At 57.9% G+C, this 21010-nt stretch overlaps 1 protein-coding gene across 1 annotated transcript in view; it reads right to left on the reverse strand.

Annotated features, from left to right (window-relative positions):
• The window catches only part of LOC148152049 (von Willebrand factor A domain-containing protein 7-like), a 165838-nt gene that overhangs the window by 6768 nt on the left and 138060 nt on the right, over nt 1-21010 (reverse strand). The window contains exon 13 of the mRNA XM_087994199.1: nt 4464-4556. Coding sequence (XP_087850325.1) covers nt 4464-4556 — 93 coding nt within the window. The remainder of the gene's footprint in view (nt 1-4463; nt 4557-21010) is intronic.

Consider the following 21010-nt stretch of genomic DNA (forward strand, 5'->3'; position numbering starts at 1 on the left):
CACACCCTCACACACCCACACCCACACCCACACCCTCACCCACACCCACACCCTCACCCACACCCTCACCACACCCTCACCCTTACCCTCACCTTCACCCCCACCCTAACCCACACCCACACACTCACCCTCACCCACACCCTCACCCACACCCACACCCTCACCTTCACCCCCACCCACACCCCCACCCACACCCACATGCTCACCCTCACCCTCACCCACACCCACACGCTCACCCTCACCCACACCCCCACCCACACCCACACCCACACGCTCACTCTCACCCACACACTCACCCTCACCCACACCCTCACCCACGCCCACATCCTCACCCACACCCACACCCTCACCCACACCCACACCCACACCCACACCCTCACCCACACCCACACCCACACACTCACCCTCACCCTCACCCACACCCCCACCCACACCCACACCCACACCCTCACCCTCACCCACACGCTCACCCTCACCCACACACTCACCCTCACCCTCACTCACACCCACACCCTCACCCTCACCCACACCCTCACCCACACCCACACCCACACCCTCACCCACACCCTCACCCACACGCTCACCCTCACCCACACCCTCACCCTCACCCACACCCACACACTCACCCACACTCTCACCCACACCCACACCCTCACCCACACCCTCACCCACACCCACACCCACACCCTCACCCACACGCTCACCCTCACCCACACCCACACCATCACCCACACCCTCACCCACACCCCACCCACACCCACACGCTCACCCTCACCCACACCCTCACCCACACCCACACCCACACGCTCACCCACACCCACACCCTCACCCACACCCTCACCCACACCCTCACCCACACCCTCACCCACACCCTCACCCTCACCTTCACCCACACCCACACCCCCACCCTCACCCACACCCTCACCCACACCCTCACCCTCACCTTCACCCCACCCTCACCCACACCCTCACCCACACCCTCACCCACACCCACACCCACACCCTCACCCCACACCAACACCCACACACTCACCCTCACCCACACCATCACTCATACCCTCACCCTCATCCACACCCACACCCACAACCTCACCTTCACCCCACCCTCACCCCCACCCCCACCCACACCCACACCCACACCCTCACCCTCACCCACACCCTCACCCACACCCACACCCACACCCTCACCCACACCCTCACCCACACCCATACCCACACCCACACCCTCACCCACACCCTCACCCACAGCCACACCCTCACCCTCACCCCCACCCACACCCCCACCCACACCCACATGCTCACCCTCACCCACACCCCCACCCCCACCCACACGCTCACTCTCACCCACACACTCACCCTCACCCACACCCACACCCTCAACACACACTCACCCATACCCTCACCCTCACCCACACCCACACCCTCACCCTCACCCACACGCTCACCCTCTCCGACACACTCACCCTCACCCACACCCCCACCCACACCCACACGCTCACCCTCACCGACACACTCACCCTCACCCACACCCACAGCCTCACCCACACCCACACCCACACCCACACCCTCACCTTCACCCCCACCCTCACCCTCACCCACACCCACACGCTCACCCTCACCCACACCCCCACCCACACCCACACCCACACCCTCACCCACACCCACACCCACACCCTCACCCACACCCTCACCCACACCCTCACCCCCACCCTCACCCACACCCTCACCCACACCCACACCCAAACCCTCACCCACACCCTCACCCTCACCTTCACCCCCACCCTCACCTTCACCCCCACCCTCACCCACACCCCAACCTCACCCACACCCACACCCTCACCCACACCCTCACCCACACCCACAACCTCACCTTCACCCCCACCCTCACCCTCACCCACACCCACACCCACACGCTCACTCTCACCCACACACTCACCCTCACCCACACCCACACCCTCACCCACACCCTCACCCACACCCACACCCACACCCACACCCACACCCTCACCCACACCCTCACCCATACCCTCACCCATACCCACACCCATACCCACACCCACACCCACACCCACACCCACACACTCACCCTCACCCACACCCCCACCCTCACCCACACCCACACCCACACCCTCACCCACACCCACACACTCACCCTCACCCACACCCACACCCTCACCCACACCCACACCCACACCCACACCCACACCCACACCCTCACCCACACCCTCACCCATACCCACACCCTCACCCACACCCTCACTCACACCCACACCCACACCCACACGCTCACCCTCACCCACACCCCCACCCACACCCACATCCACACCCTCACCCACACCCACATCCTCACCCACACCCTCACCCACACCCTCACCCACACCCACACCCTCACCCACACTCTCACCTTCACCCCCACACCCTCACCCACACCCACACCCAAACCCTCACCCACACCCTCACCCACACCCTCACCCTCACCCTCACCCCCACCCTCACCCACACCCACACCCTCACCCACACCCTCACCCACACCCTCACCCACACCCTCACCCTCACCCTCACCTTCATCCACACCCTCACCCACACCCTCACCCTCACCCACACCCCCACCCACACCCACACGCTCACCCACACCCACATCAACACCCACACACGCACCCTCACCCACGCACACCCTCACCCACACCCTCCCCCGCACCCTCACCCACACCCACCCCCTCACCCTTACCCACACCCTCACCCACACTCTCACCCACACCCACACTCACACCCTCACCCTCACCCTCATCCACACTCTCATCCACACCCTCACCCACGCTCTCACCCACACCCTCACCCACATCCACACCCTCACTCACACCCACACCCTCACACAAACTCACACACACACCCTCATCCACACCCATACCCACCCACACCCTCATCCACACCCACACTCACATCACCCACACCCCCAACCTCATCCTCACCCACACTTCCACCCTCACCATCATCCGCACCCTCACCCTCACCCTCACCCTCACCCACACCCTCATCCAAACCCACACCCTCACTCACACCCACACCCTCACCCACACCCTTACCCCAGTGAGCCCTTAACCCAGTGAGGGTCTGTGAATGTGGGTATGTGTGTGAGTGTGTGTGTGTGTCTGTGTGTGAGAGTGTGTGAGTGAGTGAGTGTGAGTGTTTGTGTGAGTGTGTGTGTGTGTCTGTGTGTATGTGAGTGCGTGTGTATGTGTGTGCATGTATGTGTGTGAGAGAGTTCATGTGCATGTGTTTGAGAGTGAGTGTGTGTGTGAGAGAAAGAGTGTGTGTGTGTCTGTGATTGTGTGCATGTGTGTGAGTGTGAGAGAGTTTGTGTGTGCGTGTTTGTGAGAGAGAGTGTGTTTGTGTGAGTGTGTGTGTCTCTGTGTGTGTGAGAGCGAGAGAGTGTTTGTGTGCGTATATGTGAGTGTGTCTGTGTGTGAGAGTGAGAGAGTTTGTGTGCGTGTGTGTGTGTTTGTGTGTATGTAAGTGTGTGTGTGAATGTGTGTGTGTGTGTCTGTGTGTGTGTCTGTATGTGTGAGTGTATGTGTGAGTGTGTGTGTGTCTGTGTGTGTGTGTGTGTTTGTGTGAGTATGTGTGTCTGTGTGTGTGTAAGTGAGTGTGAGCCCGTACCCCAGTGAGAGTCAGAGTGTGAATGTGTGTGTGAGTGTGTGTGTGAGTGAGTGTGTGTGAGTGAGTGTGTGTCTGTGTGTGAGTGTGTGAGCCCGTACCCCAGTGAGAGTCAGTGTGCGAGTGAGTGTGTGTGTGTGTGTGAGTGTGTGTGAATGTGTGTGAGAGTGTGTGTAAGTGTGTGTGAGAGTGTGTGTGAGAGTGCGTGTGTGTGAGTGTGTGAGTGTGTGAGTGTGTGTGTGAATGTGTGTGTGTGAGTGTGTGAGCCCGTACCCCAGTGAGAGTCAGTATGCGAGTGTCTGTGTGTGTGTGTGTGTGTGAGTGTGTGTCTGTGTGAGTGTGAGTGAGTGTGTGTGTGTGTGTCTGTGTGTGCGTGTGTGTGAGTGAGTGTGAGTGAGTGTGAGCCTGTACCACATTGAGAGTGTGTGAGTGTGTGTGTGTGAGAGAGAGAGTGCGATTGTGTCTGTGTGTGTGTGAGTGTGAGTCCGTACCGCAGTGAGAGTGTGTGTGTGTGTGTGCGTGTGAGCCTGTACCCCAGTGAGAGTGTGTGTGTCTGTGTGTGTGTGTCTGTGTGTGTGTGAGTGTGAGTCCGTACCGCAGTGAGAGTGTGTGTGTCTGTGTGTGTGTGTGTCTGTGTGTGTCTGTGTGTGAGTCCGTACCGCAGTGAGAGTGTGTGTGTCTGTGTGTGTGTGAGTGAGTGTGAGTCCGTACCGCAGTGAGAGTGTGTGTGTGTGTGTGTGTGAGCCTGTACCCCAGTGAGGGTGGTAGTGTCTGGGGTGTCGTTTCTGATGAATGCTGATATTCCCAACCTGCTGTCGGCCTCCCGGTGATCGGAGCGAATCCGGAGTGTATTCCTGTGAAAATCTCCACAAACCGGGAAGTGAAATCAATGGGACTGTGCCCTGGAACAGCAGGAGAGAAGCGTGACTGTGTTGTGTGGTCCTGGGGCGGGTGTTACAGTGCTCTGTGATGGGGCGGGTGTTACTGTGCTCTGTGATGGGGTGTGTGTTACAGTGCTCTATGATGGGGCGGGTGTTACAGTGCTCTGTGATGGGGTGGGTGTTACAGTGCTCTGTGATGGGGTGGGTGTTACAGTGCTCTGCGATGGGGTGGGTGTTACAGTGCTCTGTGATGGGGCGGGTGTTACAGTGCTCTGTGATGGGGCGGGTGTTATAGTGCTCTGTGATGGGGCGGGTGTTACAGTGCTCTATGATGGGGCGGGTGTTACAGTGCTCTGTGATGGGGTGGGTGTTACAGTGCTCTGCGATGGGGTGTGTGTTACAGTGCTCTGTGATGGGGTGGGTGTTACAGTGCTCTGCGATGGGGTGTGTGTTACAGTGCTCTGTGATGGGGTGTGTGTTACAGTGCTCTATGATGGGGCGGGTGTTACAGTGCTCTGTGATGGGGTGGGTGTTACAGTGCTCTGTGATGGGGTGTGTGTTACAGTGCTCTATGATGGGGCGGGTGTTACAGTGCTCTGTGATGGGGCGGGTGTTACAGTGCTCTGTGATGGGGTGTGTGTTACAGTGCTCTGTGATGGGGCGGGTGTTACAGTGCTCTGTGATGGGGTGGGTGTTACAGTGCTCTGTGATGGGGCGGGTGTTACAGTGCTCTGCGATGGGGTGGGTGTTACAGTGCTCTGCGATGGGGTGGGTGTTACAGTGCTCTGTGATGGGGCGGGTGTTACAGTGCTCTGTGATGGGGTGGGTGTTACAGTGCTCTGTGATGGGGCGGGTGTTACAATGCTCTGTGATGGGGCGGATGTTACAGTGCTCTGCGATGAGCTGGGTGTTACAGTGCTCTGCGATGGGGCGGGTGTTACAGTGCTCTGCGATGGGGCGGGTGTTACAGTGCTCTGCGATGAGCTGGGTGTTACAGTGCTCTGCGATGGGGCGGGTGTTACAGTGCTCTGCGATGGGGCGGGTGTTACAGTGCTCTGCGATGAGCTGGGTGTTACAGTGCTCGGCGATGGGGCGGGTGTTACAGTGCTCGGTGATGGGGCGGGTGTTACAGTGCTCTGCGATGAGCTGGGTGTTACAGTGCTCTGCGATGGGGCGGGTGTTACAGTGCTCTGCGATGGGGCGGGTGTTACAGTGCTCTGCGATGAGCTGGGTGTTACAGTGCTCGGCGATGGGGCGGGTGTTACAGTGCTCGGTGATGGGGCGGGTGTTACAGTGCTCTGCGATGGGGCGGGTGTTACAGTGCTCTGTGATGGGGTGGGTGTTACGATGCTCTGTGATGGGGTGGGTGTTACAGTGCTCTGTGATGGGGCGGATGTTACAGTGCTCTGCGATGAGCTGGGTGTTACAGTGCTCTGCGATGGGGCGGGTGTTACAGTGCTCTGCGATGGGGCGGGTGTTACAGTGCTCTGCGATGAGCTGGGTGTTACAGTGCTCTGCGATGGGGCGGGTGTTACAGTGCTCGGTGATGGGGCGGGTGTTACAGTGCTCTGCGATGGGGCGGGTGTTACAGTGCTCTGTGATGGGGTGGGTGTTACAGTGCTCTGTGATGGGGTGGGTGTTACAGTGCTCTGTGATGGGGTGGGTGTTACAGTGCTCTGCGATGGGGTGGGTGTTACAGTGCTCTGCGATGGGGTGGGTGTTACAGTGCTCTGTGATGGGGTGAGTGTTACAGTGCTCTGTGATGGGGCGGGTGTTACAGTGCTCTGCGATGGGGCGGGAGTTACAGTGCTCTGCGATGGGGCGGTTGTTACAGTGCTCTGTGATGGGGCGGGTGTTACAGTGCTCTGTGATGGGGCGGGTGTTAGTGCTCTGTGATGGGGTGGGTGTTACAGTGCTCTGTGATGGGGCGGGTGTTACAGTGCTCTGCGATGGGGCGGGTGTTAGTTCTCTGTGATGGGGTGGATGTTACGGTGCTCTGCGATGGGGTGGGTGTTACAGTGCTCTGCGATGGGGCGGGTGTTACAGTGCTCTGCGATGGGGCGGGTGTTACAGTGCTCTGTGATGGGGTGTGTGTTACAGTGCTCTGTGATGGGGTGTGTGTTACAGTGCTCTGTGATGGGGCGGGTGTTACAGTGCTCTGTGATGGGGTGTGTGTTACAGTGCTCTGCGATGGGGTGGGTGTTACAGTGCTCTGTGATGGGGCGGGTGTTACAGTGCTCTGCGATGGGGCGGGTGTTACAGTGCTCTGTGATGGGGCGGGTGTTACAGTGCTCTGCGATGGGGCGGGTGTTACAGTGCTCTGTGATGGGGTGGGTGTTACAGTGCTCTGTGATGGGGCGGGTGTTACTATGCTCTGTGATGGGGCGGGTGTTACAGTGTTCTGCGATGGGGCGGGTGTTACAGTGCTCTGTGATGGGGCGGGTGTTACAGTGCTCTGTGATGGGGCGGGTGTTACAGTGCTCTGCGATGGGGCGGGTGTTACAGTGCTCTGTGATGGGGCGGGTGTTACTATGCTCTGCGATGGGGCGGGTGTTACTATGCTCTGTGATGGGGCGGGTGTTATAGTGCTCTGTGATGGGGCAGGTGTTACAGTGCTCTGTGATGGGGCGGGTGTTACTATGCTCTGTGATGGGGCGGGTGTTATAATGCTCTGTGATGGGGCAGGTGTTACAGTGCTCTGTGATGGGGCGGGTGTTACAGTGCTCTGCGATGGGGCGGGTGTTACTATGCTCTGCGATGGGGCGGGTGTTACTATGCTCTGTGATGGGGCGGGTGTTATAGTGCTCTGTGATGGGGCAGGTGTTACAGTGCTCTGTGATGGGGCGGGTGTTACAGTGCTCTGCGATGGGGCGGGTGTTACAGTGCTCTGTGATGAGGTGGGTGTTACAGTGCTCTGTGATGGGGCAGGTGTTACAGTGCTCTGTGATATGGCGGGTGTTACAGTGCTCTGTGATGGGGCGGGTGTTAGTGCTCTGCGATGGGGTGTGTGTTACAGTGCTCTGTGATATGGTGGGTGTTACAGTGCTCTGTGATGGGGTGGGTGTTACAGTGCTCTGTGATGGGGTGGGTGTTACAGTGCTCTGTGATGGGGTGTGTGTTACAGTGCTCTGTGATGGGGCGGGTGTTACTATGCTCTGTGATGGGGCGGGTGTTATAGTGCTCTGTGATGGGGCGGGTGTTACAGTGCTCTGCGATGGGGCGGGTGTTACTATGCTCTGTGATGGGGCGGGTGTTACAATGCTCTGTGATGGGGTGGATGTTACAGTGCTCTGTGATGGGGCGGGTGTTACAGTGCTCTGTGATGGGGCGGGTGTTACAGTCCTCTGTGATGGGGTTGGTGTTACAGTGCTCTGCGATGGGGCGGGTGTTACAGTGCTCTGTGATGGGGCGGGTGTTACTTTGCTCTGTGATGGGGTGTGTGTTACAGTGCTCTGTGATGGGGCGGGTGTTACAGTCCTCTGTGATGGGGTGGGTGTTACTATGCTCTGCGATGCGGCGGGTGTTACAGTGCTCTGTGATGGGGCAGGTGTTATAGTGCTCTGTGATGAGGTGGGTGTTACAGTGCTCTGTGATGGGGCGGGTGTTACAGTGCTCTGTGATGGGGCGGTTCTTACAGTGCTCTGTGATGGGGTGGGTGTTATAGTGCTCTGTGATGGGGCAGGTGTTACAGTGCTCTGTGATGGGGCGGGTGTTACAGTGCTCTGTGATGGGGCAGGTGTTACAGTGCTCTGTGATGAGGTGGGTGTTATAGTGCTCTGTGATGAGGTGGGTGTTACAGTGCACTGTGATGGGGCGGGTGTTACAGTGCTCTGCGATGGGGTGGGTGTTACAGTGCTCTGTGATGGGGTGCGTGTTACAGTGCTCTGTGATGGGGCGGGTGTTACTATGCTCTGCGATGGGGCGGGTGTTACAGTGCTCTGTGATGGGGTGGGTGTTACAGTGCTCTGTGATGGGGCAGGTGTTACAGTGCTCTGTGATGGTGTGGGTGTTACAGTGCTCTGTGATGGGGCGGGTGTTACAGTGCTCTGTGATGGGGTGGGTGTTACAGTGCTCTGCGATGGGGCGGGTGTTACAGTGATCTGTGATGGGGTGGGTGTTAGTGCTCTGTGATGGGGCGGGTGTTACAGTGCTCTGCGATGGGGCGGGTGTTACAGTGCTCTGTGATGGGGCGGGTGTTACAGTGCTCTGTGATGGGGTGGGTGTTAGTGCTCTGTGATGGGGCGGATGTTACAGATCTCTGCGATGGGGTGGGTGTTACAGTGCTCTGTGATGGGGCGGGTGTTACAGTGCTCTGCGATGGGGCGGGTGTTACAGTGCTCTGTGATGGGGTGGGTGTTACAGTGCTCTGCGATGGGGCGGGTGTTACAGTGCTCTGTGATGGGGTGGGTGTTACAGTGCTCTGTGATGGGGTGGGTGTTAGTGCTCTGTGATGGGGCGGGTGTTACAGTGCACTGCGATGGGGTGGGTGTTACAGTGCTCTGTGATGGGGTGGGTGTTACAGTGCTCTGTGATGGGGCGGGTGTTACAGTGCTCTGCGATGGGGTGGGTGTTACAGTGCTCTGTGATGGGGCGGGTGTTACAGTGCTCTGTGATGGGGCGGGTGTTACAGTGCTCTGTGATATGGCGGGTGTTATAGTGCTCTGTGATGGGGCGGCTGTTACAGTGCTCTGCGATGGGGCGGGTGTTACAGTGCTCTGTGATGGGGTGGGTGTTACAGTGCTCTGCGATGGGGTGGGTGTTACAGTGCTCTGTGATGGGGCGGGTGTTATAGTGCTCTGTGATGGGGCGGCTGTTACAGTGCTCTGCGATGGGGCGGGTGTTACTATGCTCTGCGATGGGGCGGGTGTTACAGTGCTCTGTGATGGGGCGGGTGTTACAGTGCTCTGTGATATGGCGGGTGTTATAGTGCTCTGTGATGGGGCGGCTGTTACAGTGCTCTGCGATGGGGCGGGTGTTACAGTGCTCTGTGATGGGGCGGGTGTTACAGTGCTCTGTGATTGGGCGGGTGTTACAGTGCTCTGTGATGGGGCGGGTGTTACAGTGCTCTGCGATGGGGTGGGTGTTACAGTGCTCCGCGATGGGGCGGGTGTTACAGTGCTCTGTGATGGGGCGGATGTCACAGATCTCTGTGATGGGGTGGGTGTTACAGTGCTCTGCGATGGGGTGGGTGTTACAGTGCTCTGCGATGGGGTGGGTGTTACAGTGCTCTGTGATGGGGTGGGTGTTACAGTGCTCTGTGATGGGGAGGGTGTTACAGTGCTCTGTGATGGGGCGGGTGATACAGTGCTCTGTGATGGGGCGGATGTCACAGATCTCTGCGATGGGGTGGGTGTTACAGTGCTCTGCGATGGGGTGGGTGTTACAGTGCTCTGCGATGGGGTGGGTGTTACAGTGCTCTGTGATGGGGTGGGTGTTACAGTGCTCTGTGATGGGGAGGGTGTTACAGTGCTCTGTGATGGGGCGGGTGTTATAGTGCTCTGTGATGGGGCGGGTGTTACAGTGCTCTGTGATGGGGTGGGTGTTACAGTGCTCTGTGATGGGGCGGGTGTTACAGTGCTCTGTGATGGGGCGGGTGTTACAGTGCTCTGTGATATGGCGGGTGTTACAGTGCTCTGTGATGGGGCAGGTCTTACAGTGCTCTGTGATGGGGTGGGTGTTACAGTGCACTGCGATGGGGCAGGTGTTAGTGCTCAGTGATGGGGTGGGTGTTACAGTGCTCTGTGATGGGGTGGGTGTTACAGTGCTCTGTGATGGGGCAGGTGTTACAGTGCTCTGCGATGGGGCAGGTGTTACAGTGCTCTGCGATGGGGCGGGTGTTAGTGCTCTGTGATGGGGTGGCTGTTACAGTGCTCTGTGATGGGGCGGGTGTTGCAGTGCTCTGCGATGGGGTGAGTGTTACAGTGCTCTGCGATGGGACGGGTGTTACAGTGCTCTGTGATGGGGCAGGTGTTACAGTGCTCTGTGATGGGGCGGGTGTTACAGTGCTCTGCGATGGGGCGGGTGTTAGTGCTCTGTGATGGGGTGGATGTTACGGTGCTCTGCGATGGGGTGGGTGTTACAGTGCTCTGCGATGGGGCGGGTGTTACAGTGCTCTGTGATGGGGTGGGTGTTACAGTGCTCTGCGATGGGGCGGGTGTTACAGTGCTCTGTGATGGGGCGGGTGTTACAGTGCTCTGCGATGGGGCGGGTGTTACAGTGCTCTGTGATGGGGTGGGTGTTACAGTGCTCTGTGATGGGGCGGGTGTTACAGTGCTCTGTGATGGGGCGGGTGTTACAGTGCTCTGTGATGGGGCAGATGTTACAGTGCTCTGTGATGGGGTGGGTGTTATAGTGCTCTGTGATGGGGCAGGTGTTATAGTGCTCTGTGATGAGGTGGGTGTTACAGTGCTCTGGGATATGGTGGGTGTTACAGTGCTCTGTGATGGGGTGGGTGTTACAGTGCTCTGTGATGGGGTGGGTGTTACAGTGCTCTGTGATGGGGCGGGTGTTAGTGCTCTGCGATGGGGTGTGTGTTACAGTGCTCTGTGATATGGTGGGTGTTACAGTGCTCTGTGATGGGGTGGGTGTTACAGTGCTCTGTGATGGGGTGGGTGTTACAGTGCTCTGTGATGGGGTGTGTGTTACTATGCTCTGTGATGGGGCGGGTGTTATAGTGCTCTGTGATGGGGCGGGTGTTACAGTGCTCTGCGATGGGGCGGGTGTTACTATGCTCTGTGATGGGGCGGGTGTTACAGTGCTCTGTGATGGGGTGGATGTTACAGTGCTCTGTGATGGGGCGGGTGTTACAGTGCTCTGTGATGGGGTGGGTGTTACAGTCCTCTGTGATGGGGTTGGTGTTACAGTGCTCTGCGATGGAGCGGGTGTTACAGTGCTCTGTGATGGGGCGGGTGTTACTTTGCTCTGTGATGGGGTGTGTGTTACAGTGCTCTGTGATGGGGCGGGTGTTACAGTGCTCTGTGATGGGGTGGGTGTTACAGTGCTCTGTGATGGGGCAGGTGTTACAGTGCTCTGTGATGGGGCGGGTGTTACAGTGCTCTGCGATGGGGCGGGTGTTACAGTGCTCTGTGATGGGGTGGGTGTTACAGTGCTCTGTGATGGGGCGGGTGTTACAGTGCTCTGTGATGGGGTGTGTGTTACAGTGCTCTGTGATGGGGCGGATGTTACAGTGCTCTGTGATGGGGCGGGTGTTACAGTGCTCTGTGATGGGGTGGGTGTTACAGTGCTCTGTGATGGGGCGGGTGTTACAGTGCTCTGTGATGGGGTGTGTGTTACAGTGCTCTGTGATGGGGCGGATGTTACAGTGCTCTGTGATGGGGCGGGTGTTACAGTGATCTGTGATGGGGTGGGTGTTAGTGCTCTGTGATGGGGCGGGTGTTACAGTGCTCTGCGATGGGGCGGGTGTTACAGTGCTCTGTGATGGGGCGGGTGTTACAGTGCTCTGTGATGGGGTGGGTGTTAGTGCTCTGTGATGGGGCGGATGTTACAGATCTCTGCGATGGGGTGGGTGTTACAGTGCTCTGTGATGGGGCGGGTGTTACAGTGCTCTGCGATGGGGCGGGTGTTACAGTGCTCTGTGATGGGGTGGGTGTTACAGTGCTCTGCGATGGGGCGGGTGTTACAGTGCTCTGTGATGGGGTGGGTGTTACAGTGCTCTGTGATGGGGTGGGTGTTAGTGCTCTGTGATGGGGCGGGTGTTACAGTGCACTGCGATGGGGTGGGTGTTACAGTGCTCTGTGATGGGGTGGGTGTTACAGTGCTCTGTGATGGGGCGGGTGTTACAGTGCTCTGCGATGGGGTGGGTGTTACAGTGCTCTGTGATGGGGCGGGTGTTACAGTGCTCTGTGATGGGGCGGGTGTTACAGTGCTCTGTGATATGGCGGGTGTTATAGTGCTCTGTGATGGGGCGGCTGTTACAGTGCTCTGCGATGGGGCGGGTGTTACAGTGCTCTGTGATGGGGTGGGTGTTACAGTGCTCTGCGATGGGGTGGGTGTTACAGTGCTCTGTGATGGGGCGGGTGTTATAGTGCTCTGTGATGGGGCGGCTGTTACAGTGCTCTGCGATGGGGCGGGTGTTACTATGCTCTGCGATGGGGCGGGTGTTACAGTGCTCTGTGATGGGGCGGGTGTTACAGTGCTCTGTGATATGGCGGGTGTTATAGTGCTCTGTGATGGGGCGGCTGTTACAGTGCTCTGCGATGGGGCGGGTGTTACAGTGCTCTGTGATGGGGCGGGTGTTACAGTGCTCTGTGATTGGGCGGGTGTTACAGTGCTCTGTGATGGGGCGGGTGTTACAGTGCTCTGCGATGGGGTGGGTGTTACAGTGCTCTGTGATGGGGTGGGTGTTACAGTGCTCTGTGATGGGGAGGGTGTTACAGTGCTCTGTGATGGGGCGGGTGATACAGTGCTCTGTGATGGGGCGGATGTCACAGATCTCTGCGATGGGGTGGGTGTTATAGTGCTCTGTGATGGGGCGGGTGTTACAGTGCTCTGTGATGGGGTGGGTGTTACAGTGCTCTGTGATGGGGCGGGTGTTACAGTGCTCTGTGATGGGGCGGGTGTTACAGTGCTCTGTGATATGGCGGGTGTTACAGTGCTCTGTGATGGGGCAGGTCTTACAGTGCTCTGTGATGGGGTGGGTGTTACAGTGCACTGCGATGGGGCAGGTGTTAGTGCTCAGTGATGGGGTGGGTGTTACAGTGCTCTGTGATGGGGTGGGTGTTACAGTGCTCTGTGATGGGGCAGGTGTTACAGTGCTCTGCGATGGGGCAGGTGTTACAGTGCTCTGCGATGGGGCGGGTGTTAGTGCTCTGTGATGGGGTGGCTGTTACAGTGCTCTGTGATGGGGCGGGTGTTGCAGTGCTCTGCGATGGGGTGAGTGTTACAGTGCTCTGCGATGGGACGGGTGTTACAGTGCTCTGTGATGGGGCAGGTGTTACAGTGCTCTGTGATGGGGCGGGTGTTACAGTGCTCTGCGATGGGGCGGGTGTTAGTGCTCTGTGATGGGGTGGATGTTACGGTGCTCTGCGATGGGGTGGGTGTTACAGTGCTCTGCGATGGGGCGGGTGTTACAGTGCTCTGTGATGGGGTGGGTGTTACAGTGCTCTGCGATGGGGCGGGTGTTACAGTGCTCTGTGATGGGGCGGGTGTTACAGTGCTCTGCGATGGGGCGGGTGTTACAGTGCTCTGTGATGGGGTGGGTGTTACAGTGCTCTGTGATGGGGCGGGTGTTACAGTGCTCTGTGATGGGGCGGGTGTTACAGTGCTCTGTGATGGGGCAGATGTTACAGTGCTCTGTGATGGGGTGGGTGTTATAGTGCTCTGTGATGGGGCAGGTGTTATAGTGCTCTGTGATGAGGTGGGTGTTACAGTGCTCTGGGATATGGTGGGTGTTACAGTGCTCTGTGATGGGGTGGGTGTTACAGTGCTCTGTGATGGGGTGGGTGTTACAGTGCTCTGTGATGGGGCGGGTGTTAGTGCTCTGCGATGGGGTGTGTGTTACAGTGCTCTGTGATATGGTGGGTGTTACAGTGCTCTGTGATGGGGTGGGTGTTACAGTGCTCTGTGATGGGGTGGGTGTTACAGTGCTCTGTGATGGGGTGTGTGTTACTATGCTCTGTGATGGGGCGGGTGTTATAGTGCTCTGTGATGGGGCGGGTGTTACAGTGCTCTGCGATGGGGCGGGTGTTACTATGCTCTGTGATGGGGCGGGTGTTACAGTGCTCTGTGATGGGGTGGATGTTACAGTGCTCTGTGATGGGGCGGGTGTTACAGTGCTCTGTGATGGGGTGGGTGTTACAGTCCTCTGTGATGGGGTTGGTGTTACAGTGCTCTGCGATGGAGCGGGTGTTACAGTGCTCTGTGATGGGGCGGGTGTTACTTTGCTCTGTGATGGGGTGTGTGTTACAGTGCTCTGTGATGGGGCGGGTGTTACAGTGCTCTGTGATGGGGTGGGTGTTACAGTGCTCTGTGATGGGGCAGGTGTTACAGTGCTCTGTGATGGGGCGGGTGTTACAGTGCTCTGCGATGGGGCGGGTGTTACAGTGCTCTGTGATGGGGTGGGTGTTACAGTGCTCTGTGATGGGGCGGGTGTTACAGTGCTCTGTGATGGGGTGTGTGTTACAGTGCTCTGTGATGGGGCGGATGATACAGTGCTCTGTGATGGGGCGGGTGTTACAGTGCTCTGTGATGGGGCGGGTGTTACAGTGCTCTGTGATGGGGCGGGTGTTACAGTGCTCTGTGATGGGGTGGGTGTTACAGTGCTCTGTGATGGGGCAGGTGTTACAGTGCTCTGTGATGGGGCGGGTGTTACAGTGCTCTGCGATGGGGCGGGTGTTACAGTGCTCTGTGATGGGGCAGGTGTTACAGTGCTCTGTGATGGGGCGGGTGTTACGGTGCTCTGTGATGGGGCAGGAGTTACAGTGCTCTGTGATGGGGCGGGTGTTACAGTGCTCTGTGATGAGGTGGGTGTTATAGTGCTCTGTGATGAGGTGGGTGTTACAGTGCTCTGTGATGGGGCGGGTGTTACAGTGCTCTGCATTGGGGTGGGTGTTACAGTGCTCTGTGATGGGGCAGGTGTTACAGTGCTCTGCGATGGGGTGGGTGTTACAGTGCTCTGTGATGGGGTGCGTGTTACAGTGCTCTGTGATGGGGCGGGTGTTACTATGCTCTGTGATGGGGCGGGTGTTACAGTGCTCTGTGATGGGGTGGGTGTTACAGTGCTCTGTGATGGGGCAGGTGGTACAGTGCTCTGTGATGGGGTGCGTGTTACAGTGCTCTGTGATGGGGCGGGTGTTACTATGCTCTGTGATGGGGCGGGTGTTACAGTGCTCTGTGATGGGGTGGGTGTTACAGTGCTCTGTGATGGGGCAGGTGGTACAGTGCTCTGTGATGGTGTGGGTGTTACAGTGCTCTGTGATGGGGCGGGTGTTACAGTGCTCTGTGATGGGGTGGGTGTTACAGTGCTCTGCGATGGGGCGGGTGTTACAGTGATCTGTGATGGGGTGGGTGTTAGTGCTCTGTGATGGGGCGGGTGTTACAGTGCTCTGCGATGGGGCGGGTGTTACAGTGCTCTGTGATGGGGCGGGTGTTACAGTGCTCTGTGATGGGGTGGGTGTTACAGATCTCTGCGATGGGGTGGGTGTTACAGTGCTCTGTGATGGGGCGGGTGTTACAGTGCTCTGTGATGGGGCGGGTGTTACAGTGCTCTGCGATGGGGCGGGTGTTACAGTGCTCTGCGATCAGCTGGGTGTTACAGTGCTCTGCGATGGGGCGGGTGTTACAGTGCTCTGTGATGGGGTGGGTGTTACAGTGCTCTGTGATGGGGTGGGTGTTACAGTGCTCTGTGATGGGGTGGGTGTTACAGTGCTCTGCGATGGGGCGGGTGTTACAGTGCTCTGTGATGGGGCGGGTGTTACAGTGCTCTGTGATGGGGCGGCTGTTACAGTGCTCTGTGATGGGGTGGGTGTTACAGTGCTCTGCGATGCGGTGGGTGTTATAGTACTCTGTGATGGGGCGGATGTCACAGATCTCTGTGATGGGGTGGGTGTTACAGTGCTCTGCGATGGGGTGGGTGTTACAGTGCTCTGTGATGGGGTGGGTGTTACAGTGCTCTGTGATGGGGCGGGTGTTACTATGCTCTGTGATGTGGTGGGTGTTACAGTGCTCTGCAATGGGGTGGGTGTTACAGTGCTCTGTGATGGGGTGGGTGTTACAGTGCTCTGTGATGGGGAGGGTGTTACAGTGCTCTGTGATGGGGTGGGTGTTACAGTGCTCTGTGATGGGGCGGGTGTTACTATGCTCTGTGATGGGGTGGGTGTTACAGTGCTCTGCAATGGGGTGGGTGTTACAGTGCTCTGTGATGGGGTGGGTGTTACAGTGCTCTGTGATGGGGAGGGTGTTACAGTGCTCTGTGATGGGGCGGATGTCACAGATCTCTGCGATGGGGTGGGTGTTATAGTGCTCTGTGATGGGGCGGGTGTTATAGTGCTCTGTGATGGGGCGGGTGTTACAGTGCTCTGTGATGGGGCGAGTGTTACAGTGCTCTGCGATGGGGTGGGTGTTACAGTGCTCTGTGATGGGGCGAGTGTTACAGTGCTCTGCGATGGGGTGGGTGTTACAGTGCTCTGCGATGGGGTGGGTGTTACATTGCTCTGCGATGGGGTGGGTGTTACAGTGCTCTGTGATGGGGTGGGTGTTACAGTGCTCTGTGATGGGGCGGGTGTTACTATGCTCTGTGATGGGGTGGGTGTTACAGTGCTCTGTGATGGGGCGGGTGTTACAGTGCTCTGTGATGGGGTGGGTGTTACAGTGCTCTGTGATGGGGTGTGTGTTACAGTGCTCTGTGATGGGGCGGGTGTTACTATGCTCTGTGATGGGGCGGGTGTTATAGTGCTCTGTGATGGGGCGGGTGTTACAGTGCTCTGCGATGGGGCGGGTGTTACTATGCTCTGTGATGGGGCGGGTGTTACAGTGCTCTGTGATGGGGTGGATGTTACAGTGCTCTGTGATGGGGCGGGTGTTACAGTGCTCTGTGATGGGGTGGGTGTTACAGTCCTCTGTGATGGGGTTGGTGTTACAGTGCTCTGCGATGGAGCGGGTGTTACAGTGCTCTGTGATGGGGCGGGTGTTACTTTGCTCTGTGATGGGGTGTGTGTTACAGTGCTCTGTGATGGGGCGGGTGTTACAGTGCTCTGTGATGGGGTGGGTGTTACAGTGCTCTGTGATGGGGCAGGTGTTACAGTGCTCTGTGATGGGGCGGGTGTTACAGTGCTCTGCGATGGGGCGGGTGTTACAGTGCTCTGTGATGGGGTGGGTGTTACAGTGCTCTGTGATGGGGCGGGTGTTACAGTGCTCTGTGATGGGGTGTGTGTTACAGTGCTCTGTGATGGGGCGGGTGTTACAGTGCTCTGTGATGGGGTGGGTGTTACAGTGCTCTGTGATGGGGCAGGTGTTACAGTGCTCTGTGATGGGGCGGGTGTTACAGTGCTCTGCGATGGGGCGGGTGTTACAGTGCTCTGTGATGGGGCAGGTGTTACAGTGCTCTGTGATGGGGCGGGTGTTACGGTGCTCTGTGATGGGGCAGGAGTTACAGTGCTCTGTGATGGGGCGGGTGTTACAGTGCTCTGTGATGAGGTGGGTGTTATAGTGCTCTGTGATGAGGTGGGTGTTACAGTGCTCTGTGATGGGGCGGGTGTTACAGTGCTCTGCAATGGGGTGGGTGTTACAGTGCTCTGTGATGGGGCAGGTGTTACAGTGCTCTGCGATGGGGTGGGTGTTACAGTGCTCTGTGATGGGGTGCGTGTTACAGTGCTCTGTGATGGGGCGGGTGTTACTATGCTCTGTGATGGGGCGGGTGTTACAGTGCTCTGTGATGGGGTGGGTGTTACAGTGCTCTGTGATGGGGCAGGTGGTACAGTGCTCTGTGATGGGGTGCGTGTTACAGTGCTCTGTGATGGGGCGGGTGTTACTATGCTCTGTGATGGGGCGGGTGTTACAGTGCTCTGTGATGGGGTGGGTGTTACAGTGCTCTGTGATGGGGCAGGTGGTACAGTGCTCTGTGATGGTGTGGGTGTTACAGTGCTCTGTGATGGGGCGGGTGTTACAGTGCTCTGTGATGGGGTGGGTGTTACAGTGCTCTGCGATGGGGCGGGTGTTACAGTGATCTGTGATGGGGTGGGTGTTAGTGCTCTGTGATGGGGCGGGTGTTACAGTGCTCTGCGATGGGGCGGGTGTTACAGTGCTCTGTGATGGGGCGGGTGTTACAGTGCTCTGTGATGGGGTGGGTGTTACAGATCTCTGCGATGGGGTGGGTGTTACAGTGCTCTGTGATGGGGCGGGTGTTACAGTGCTCTGTGATGGGGCGGGTGTTACAGTGCTCTGCGATGGGGCGGGTGTTACAGTGCTCTGCGATCAGCTGGGTGTTACAGTGCTCTGCGATGGGGCGGGTGTTACAGTGCTCTGTGATGGGGTGGGTGTTACAGTGCTCTGTGATGGGGTGGGTGTTACAGTGCTCTGTGATGGGGTGGGTGTTACAGTGCTCTGCGATGGGGTGGGTGTTACAGATCTCTGTGATGGGGTGGGTGTTACAGTGCTCTGCGATGGGGTGGGTGTTACAGTGCTCTGTGATGGGGTGGGTGTTACAGTGCTCTGTGATGGGGCGGGTGTTACTATGCTCTGTGATGGGGTGGGTGTTACAGTGCTCTGCAATGGGGTGGGTGTTACAGTGCTCTGTGATGGGGTGGGTGTTACAGCGCTCTGTGATGGGGAGGGTGTTACAGTGCTCTGTGATGGGGTGGGTGTTACAGTGCTCTGTGATGGGGCGGGTGTTACTATGCTCTGTGATGGGGTGGGTGTTACAGTGCTCTGCAATGGGGTGGGTGTTACAGTGCTCTGTGATGGGGTGGGTGTTACAGTGCTCTGTGATGGGGAGGGTGTTACAGTGCTCTGTGATGGGGCGGATGTCACAGATCTCTGCGATGGGGTGGGTGTTATAGTGCTCTGTGATGGGGCGGGTGTTATAGTGCTCTGTGATGGGGCGGGTGTTACAGTGCTCTGTGATGGGGCGAGTGTTACAGTGCTCTGCGATGGGGTGGGTGTTACAGTGCTCTGTGATGGGGCGAGTGTTACAGTGCTCTGCGATGGGGTGGGTGTTACAGTGCTCTGCGATGGGGTGGGTGTTACAGTGCTCTGCGATGGGGTGGGTGTTACAGTGCTCTGTGATGGGGTGGGTGTTACAGTGCTCTGTGATGGGGTGGGTGTTACAGTGCTCTGTGATGGGGCGGGTGTTACAGTGCTCTGTGATGGGGTGGGTGTTACAGTGCTCTGTGATGGGGAGGGTGTTACAGTGCTCTGTGATGGGGCGGGTGTTACAGTGCTCTGTGATGGGGTGGGTGTTACAGTGCTCTGTGATGGGGAGGGTGTTACAGTGCCCTGTGATGGGGCGGGTGTTACAGTGCTCTGTGATGGGGTGGGTGTTATAGTGCTCTGTGATGGGGCGGGTGTTATAGTGCTCTGTGATGGGGCGGGTGTTACAGTGCTCTGTGATGGGGCGAGTGTTACAGTGCTCTGCGATGGGGTGGGTGTTACAGTGCTCTGTGATGGGGCGAGTGTTACAGTGCTCTGCGATGGGGTGGGTGTTACAGTGCTCTGCGATGGGGCAGGTGTTACAGTGCTCTGTGATGGGGTGTGTGTTACAGTGCTCTGTGATGGGGCGAGTGTTACAGTGCTCTGCGATGGGGTGGGTGTTACAGTGCTCTGCGATGGGGTGGGTGTTACAGTGCTCTGTGATGGGGTGGGTGTTACAGTGCTCTGTGATGGGGCGGGTGTTACTATGCTGTGTGATGGGGTGGGTGTTACAGTGCTCTGTGATGGGGCGGGTGTTACAGTGCTCTGTGATGGGGTGGGTGTCACAGATCTCTGCGATGGGGTGGGTGTTATAGTGCTCTGTGAAGGGGCGCGTGTTATAGTGCTCTGTGATGGGGCGGGTGTTACAGTGCTCTGTGATGGGGCGAGTGTTACAGTGCTCTGCGATGGGGTGGGTGTTACAGTGCTCTGTGATTGGGCGGGTGTTACAGTGCTCTGCGATGGGGTGGGTGTTACAGTGCTCTGTGATGGGGCGGGTGTTACAGTGCTCTGTGATGGGGTGGGAGTTACAGTGCTCTGTGATGGGGCGGGTGATACAGTGCTCTGCGATGGGGTGGGTGTTACAGTGCTCTGTGATGGGGCGGGTGTTACAGTGCTCTGTGATGGGGTGGGTGTTACAGTGCTCTGCGATGGGGTGGGTGTTACAGTGCTCTGTGATGGGGCGAGTGTTACAGTGCTCTGCGATGGGGTGGGTGTTACAGTGCTCTGCGATGGGATGGGTGTTACAGTGCTCTGCGATGGGGTGGGTGTTACAGTGCTCTGTGATGGGGTGGGTGTTACAGTGCTCTGTGATGGGGCGGGTGTTACTATGCCCTGTGATGGGGTGGGTGTTACAGTGCTCTGTGATGGGGCGGGTGTTACAGTGCTCTGTGATGGGGTGGGTGTTACAGTGCTCTGTGATGGGGAGGGTGTTACAGTGCCCTGTGATGGGGCGGGTGTTACAGTGCTCTGTGATGGGGTGGGTGTTATAGTGCTCTGTGATGGGGCGCGTGTTATCGTGCTCTGAGATGGGGCGGGTGTTACAGTGCTCTGTGATGGGGCGAGTGTTACAGTGCTCTGCGATGGGGTGGGTGTTACAGTGCTCTGTGATGGGGCGGGTGTTACAGTGCTCTGCGATGGGGTGGGTGTTACAGTGCTCTGTGATGGGGCGGGTGTTACAGTGCTCTGTGATGGGGTGGGAGTTACAGTGCTCTGTGATGGAGCGGGTGATACAGTGCTCTGCGATGGGGTGGGTGTTACAGTGCTCTGTGATGGGGCGGGTGTTACAGTGCTCTGTGATGCGGTGGGTGTTACAGTGCTCTGCGATGGGGTGG

The sequence above is a fragment of the Chiloscyllium plagiosum genome, unplaced genomic scaffold (assembly GCF_037043375.1).
Source record: "Chiloscyllium plagiosum isolate Xiang-an unplaced genomic scaffold, Cpla_swu_hap1 HiC_scaffold_2, whole genome shotgun sequence".
NCBI classification, from domain to species: Eukaryota; Metazoa; Chordata; class Chondrichthyes; order Orectolobiformes; family Hemiscylliidae; genus Chiloscyllium; species Chiloscyllium plagiosum.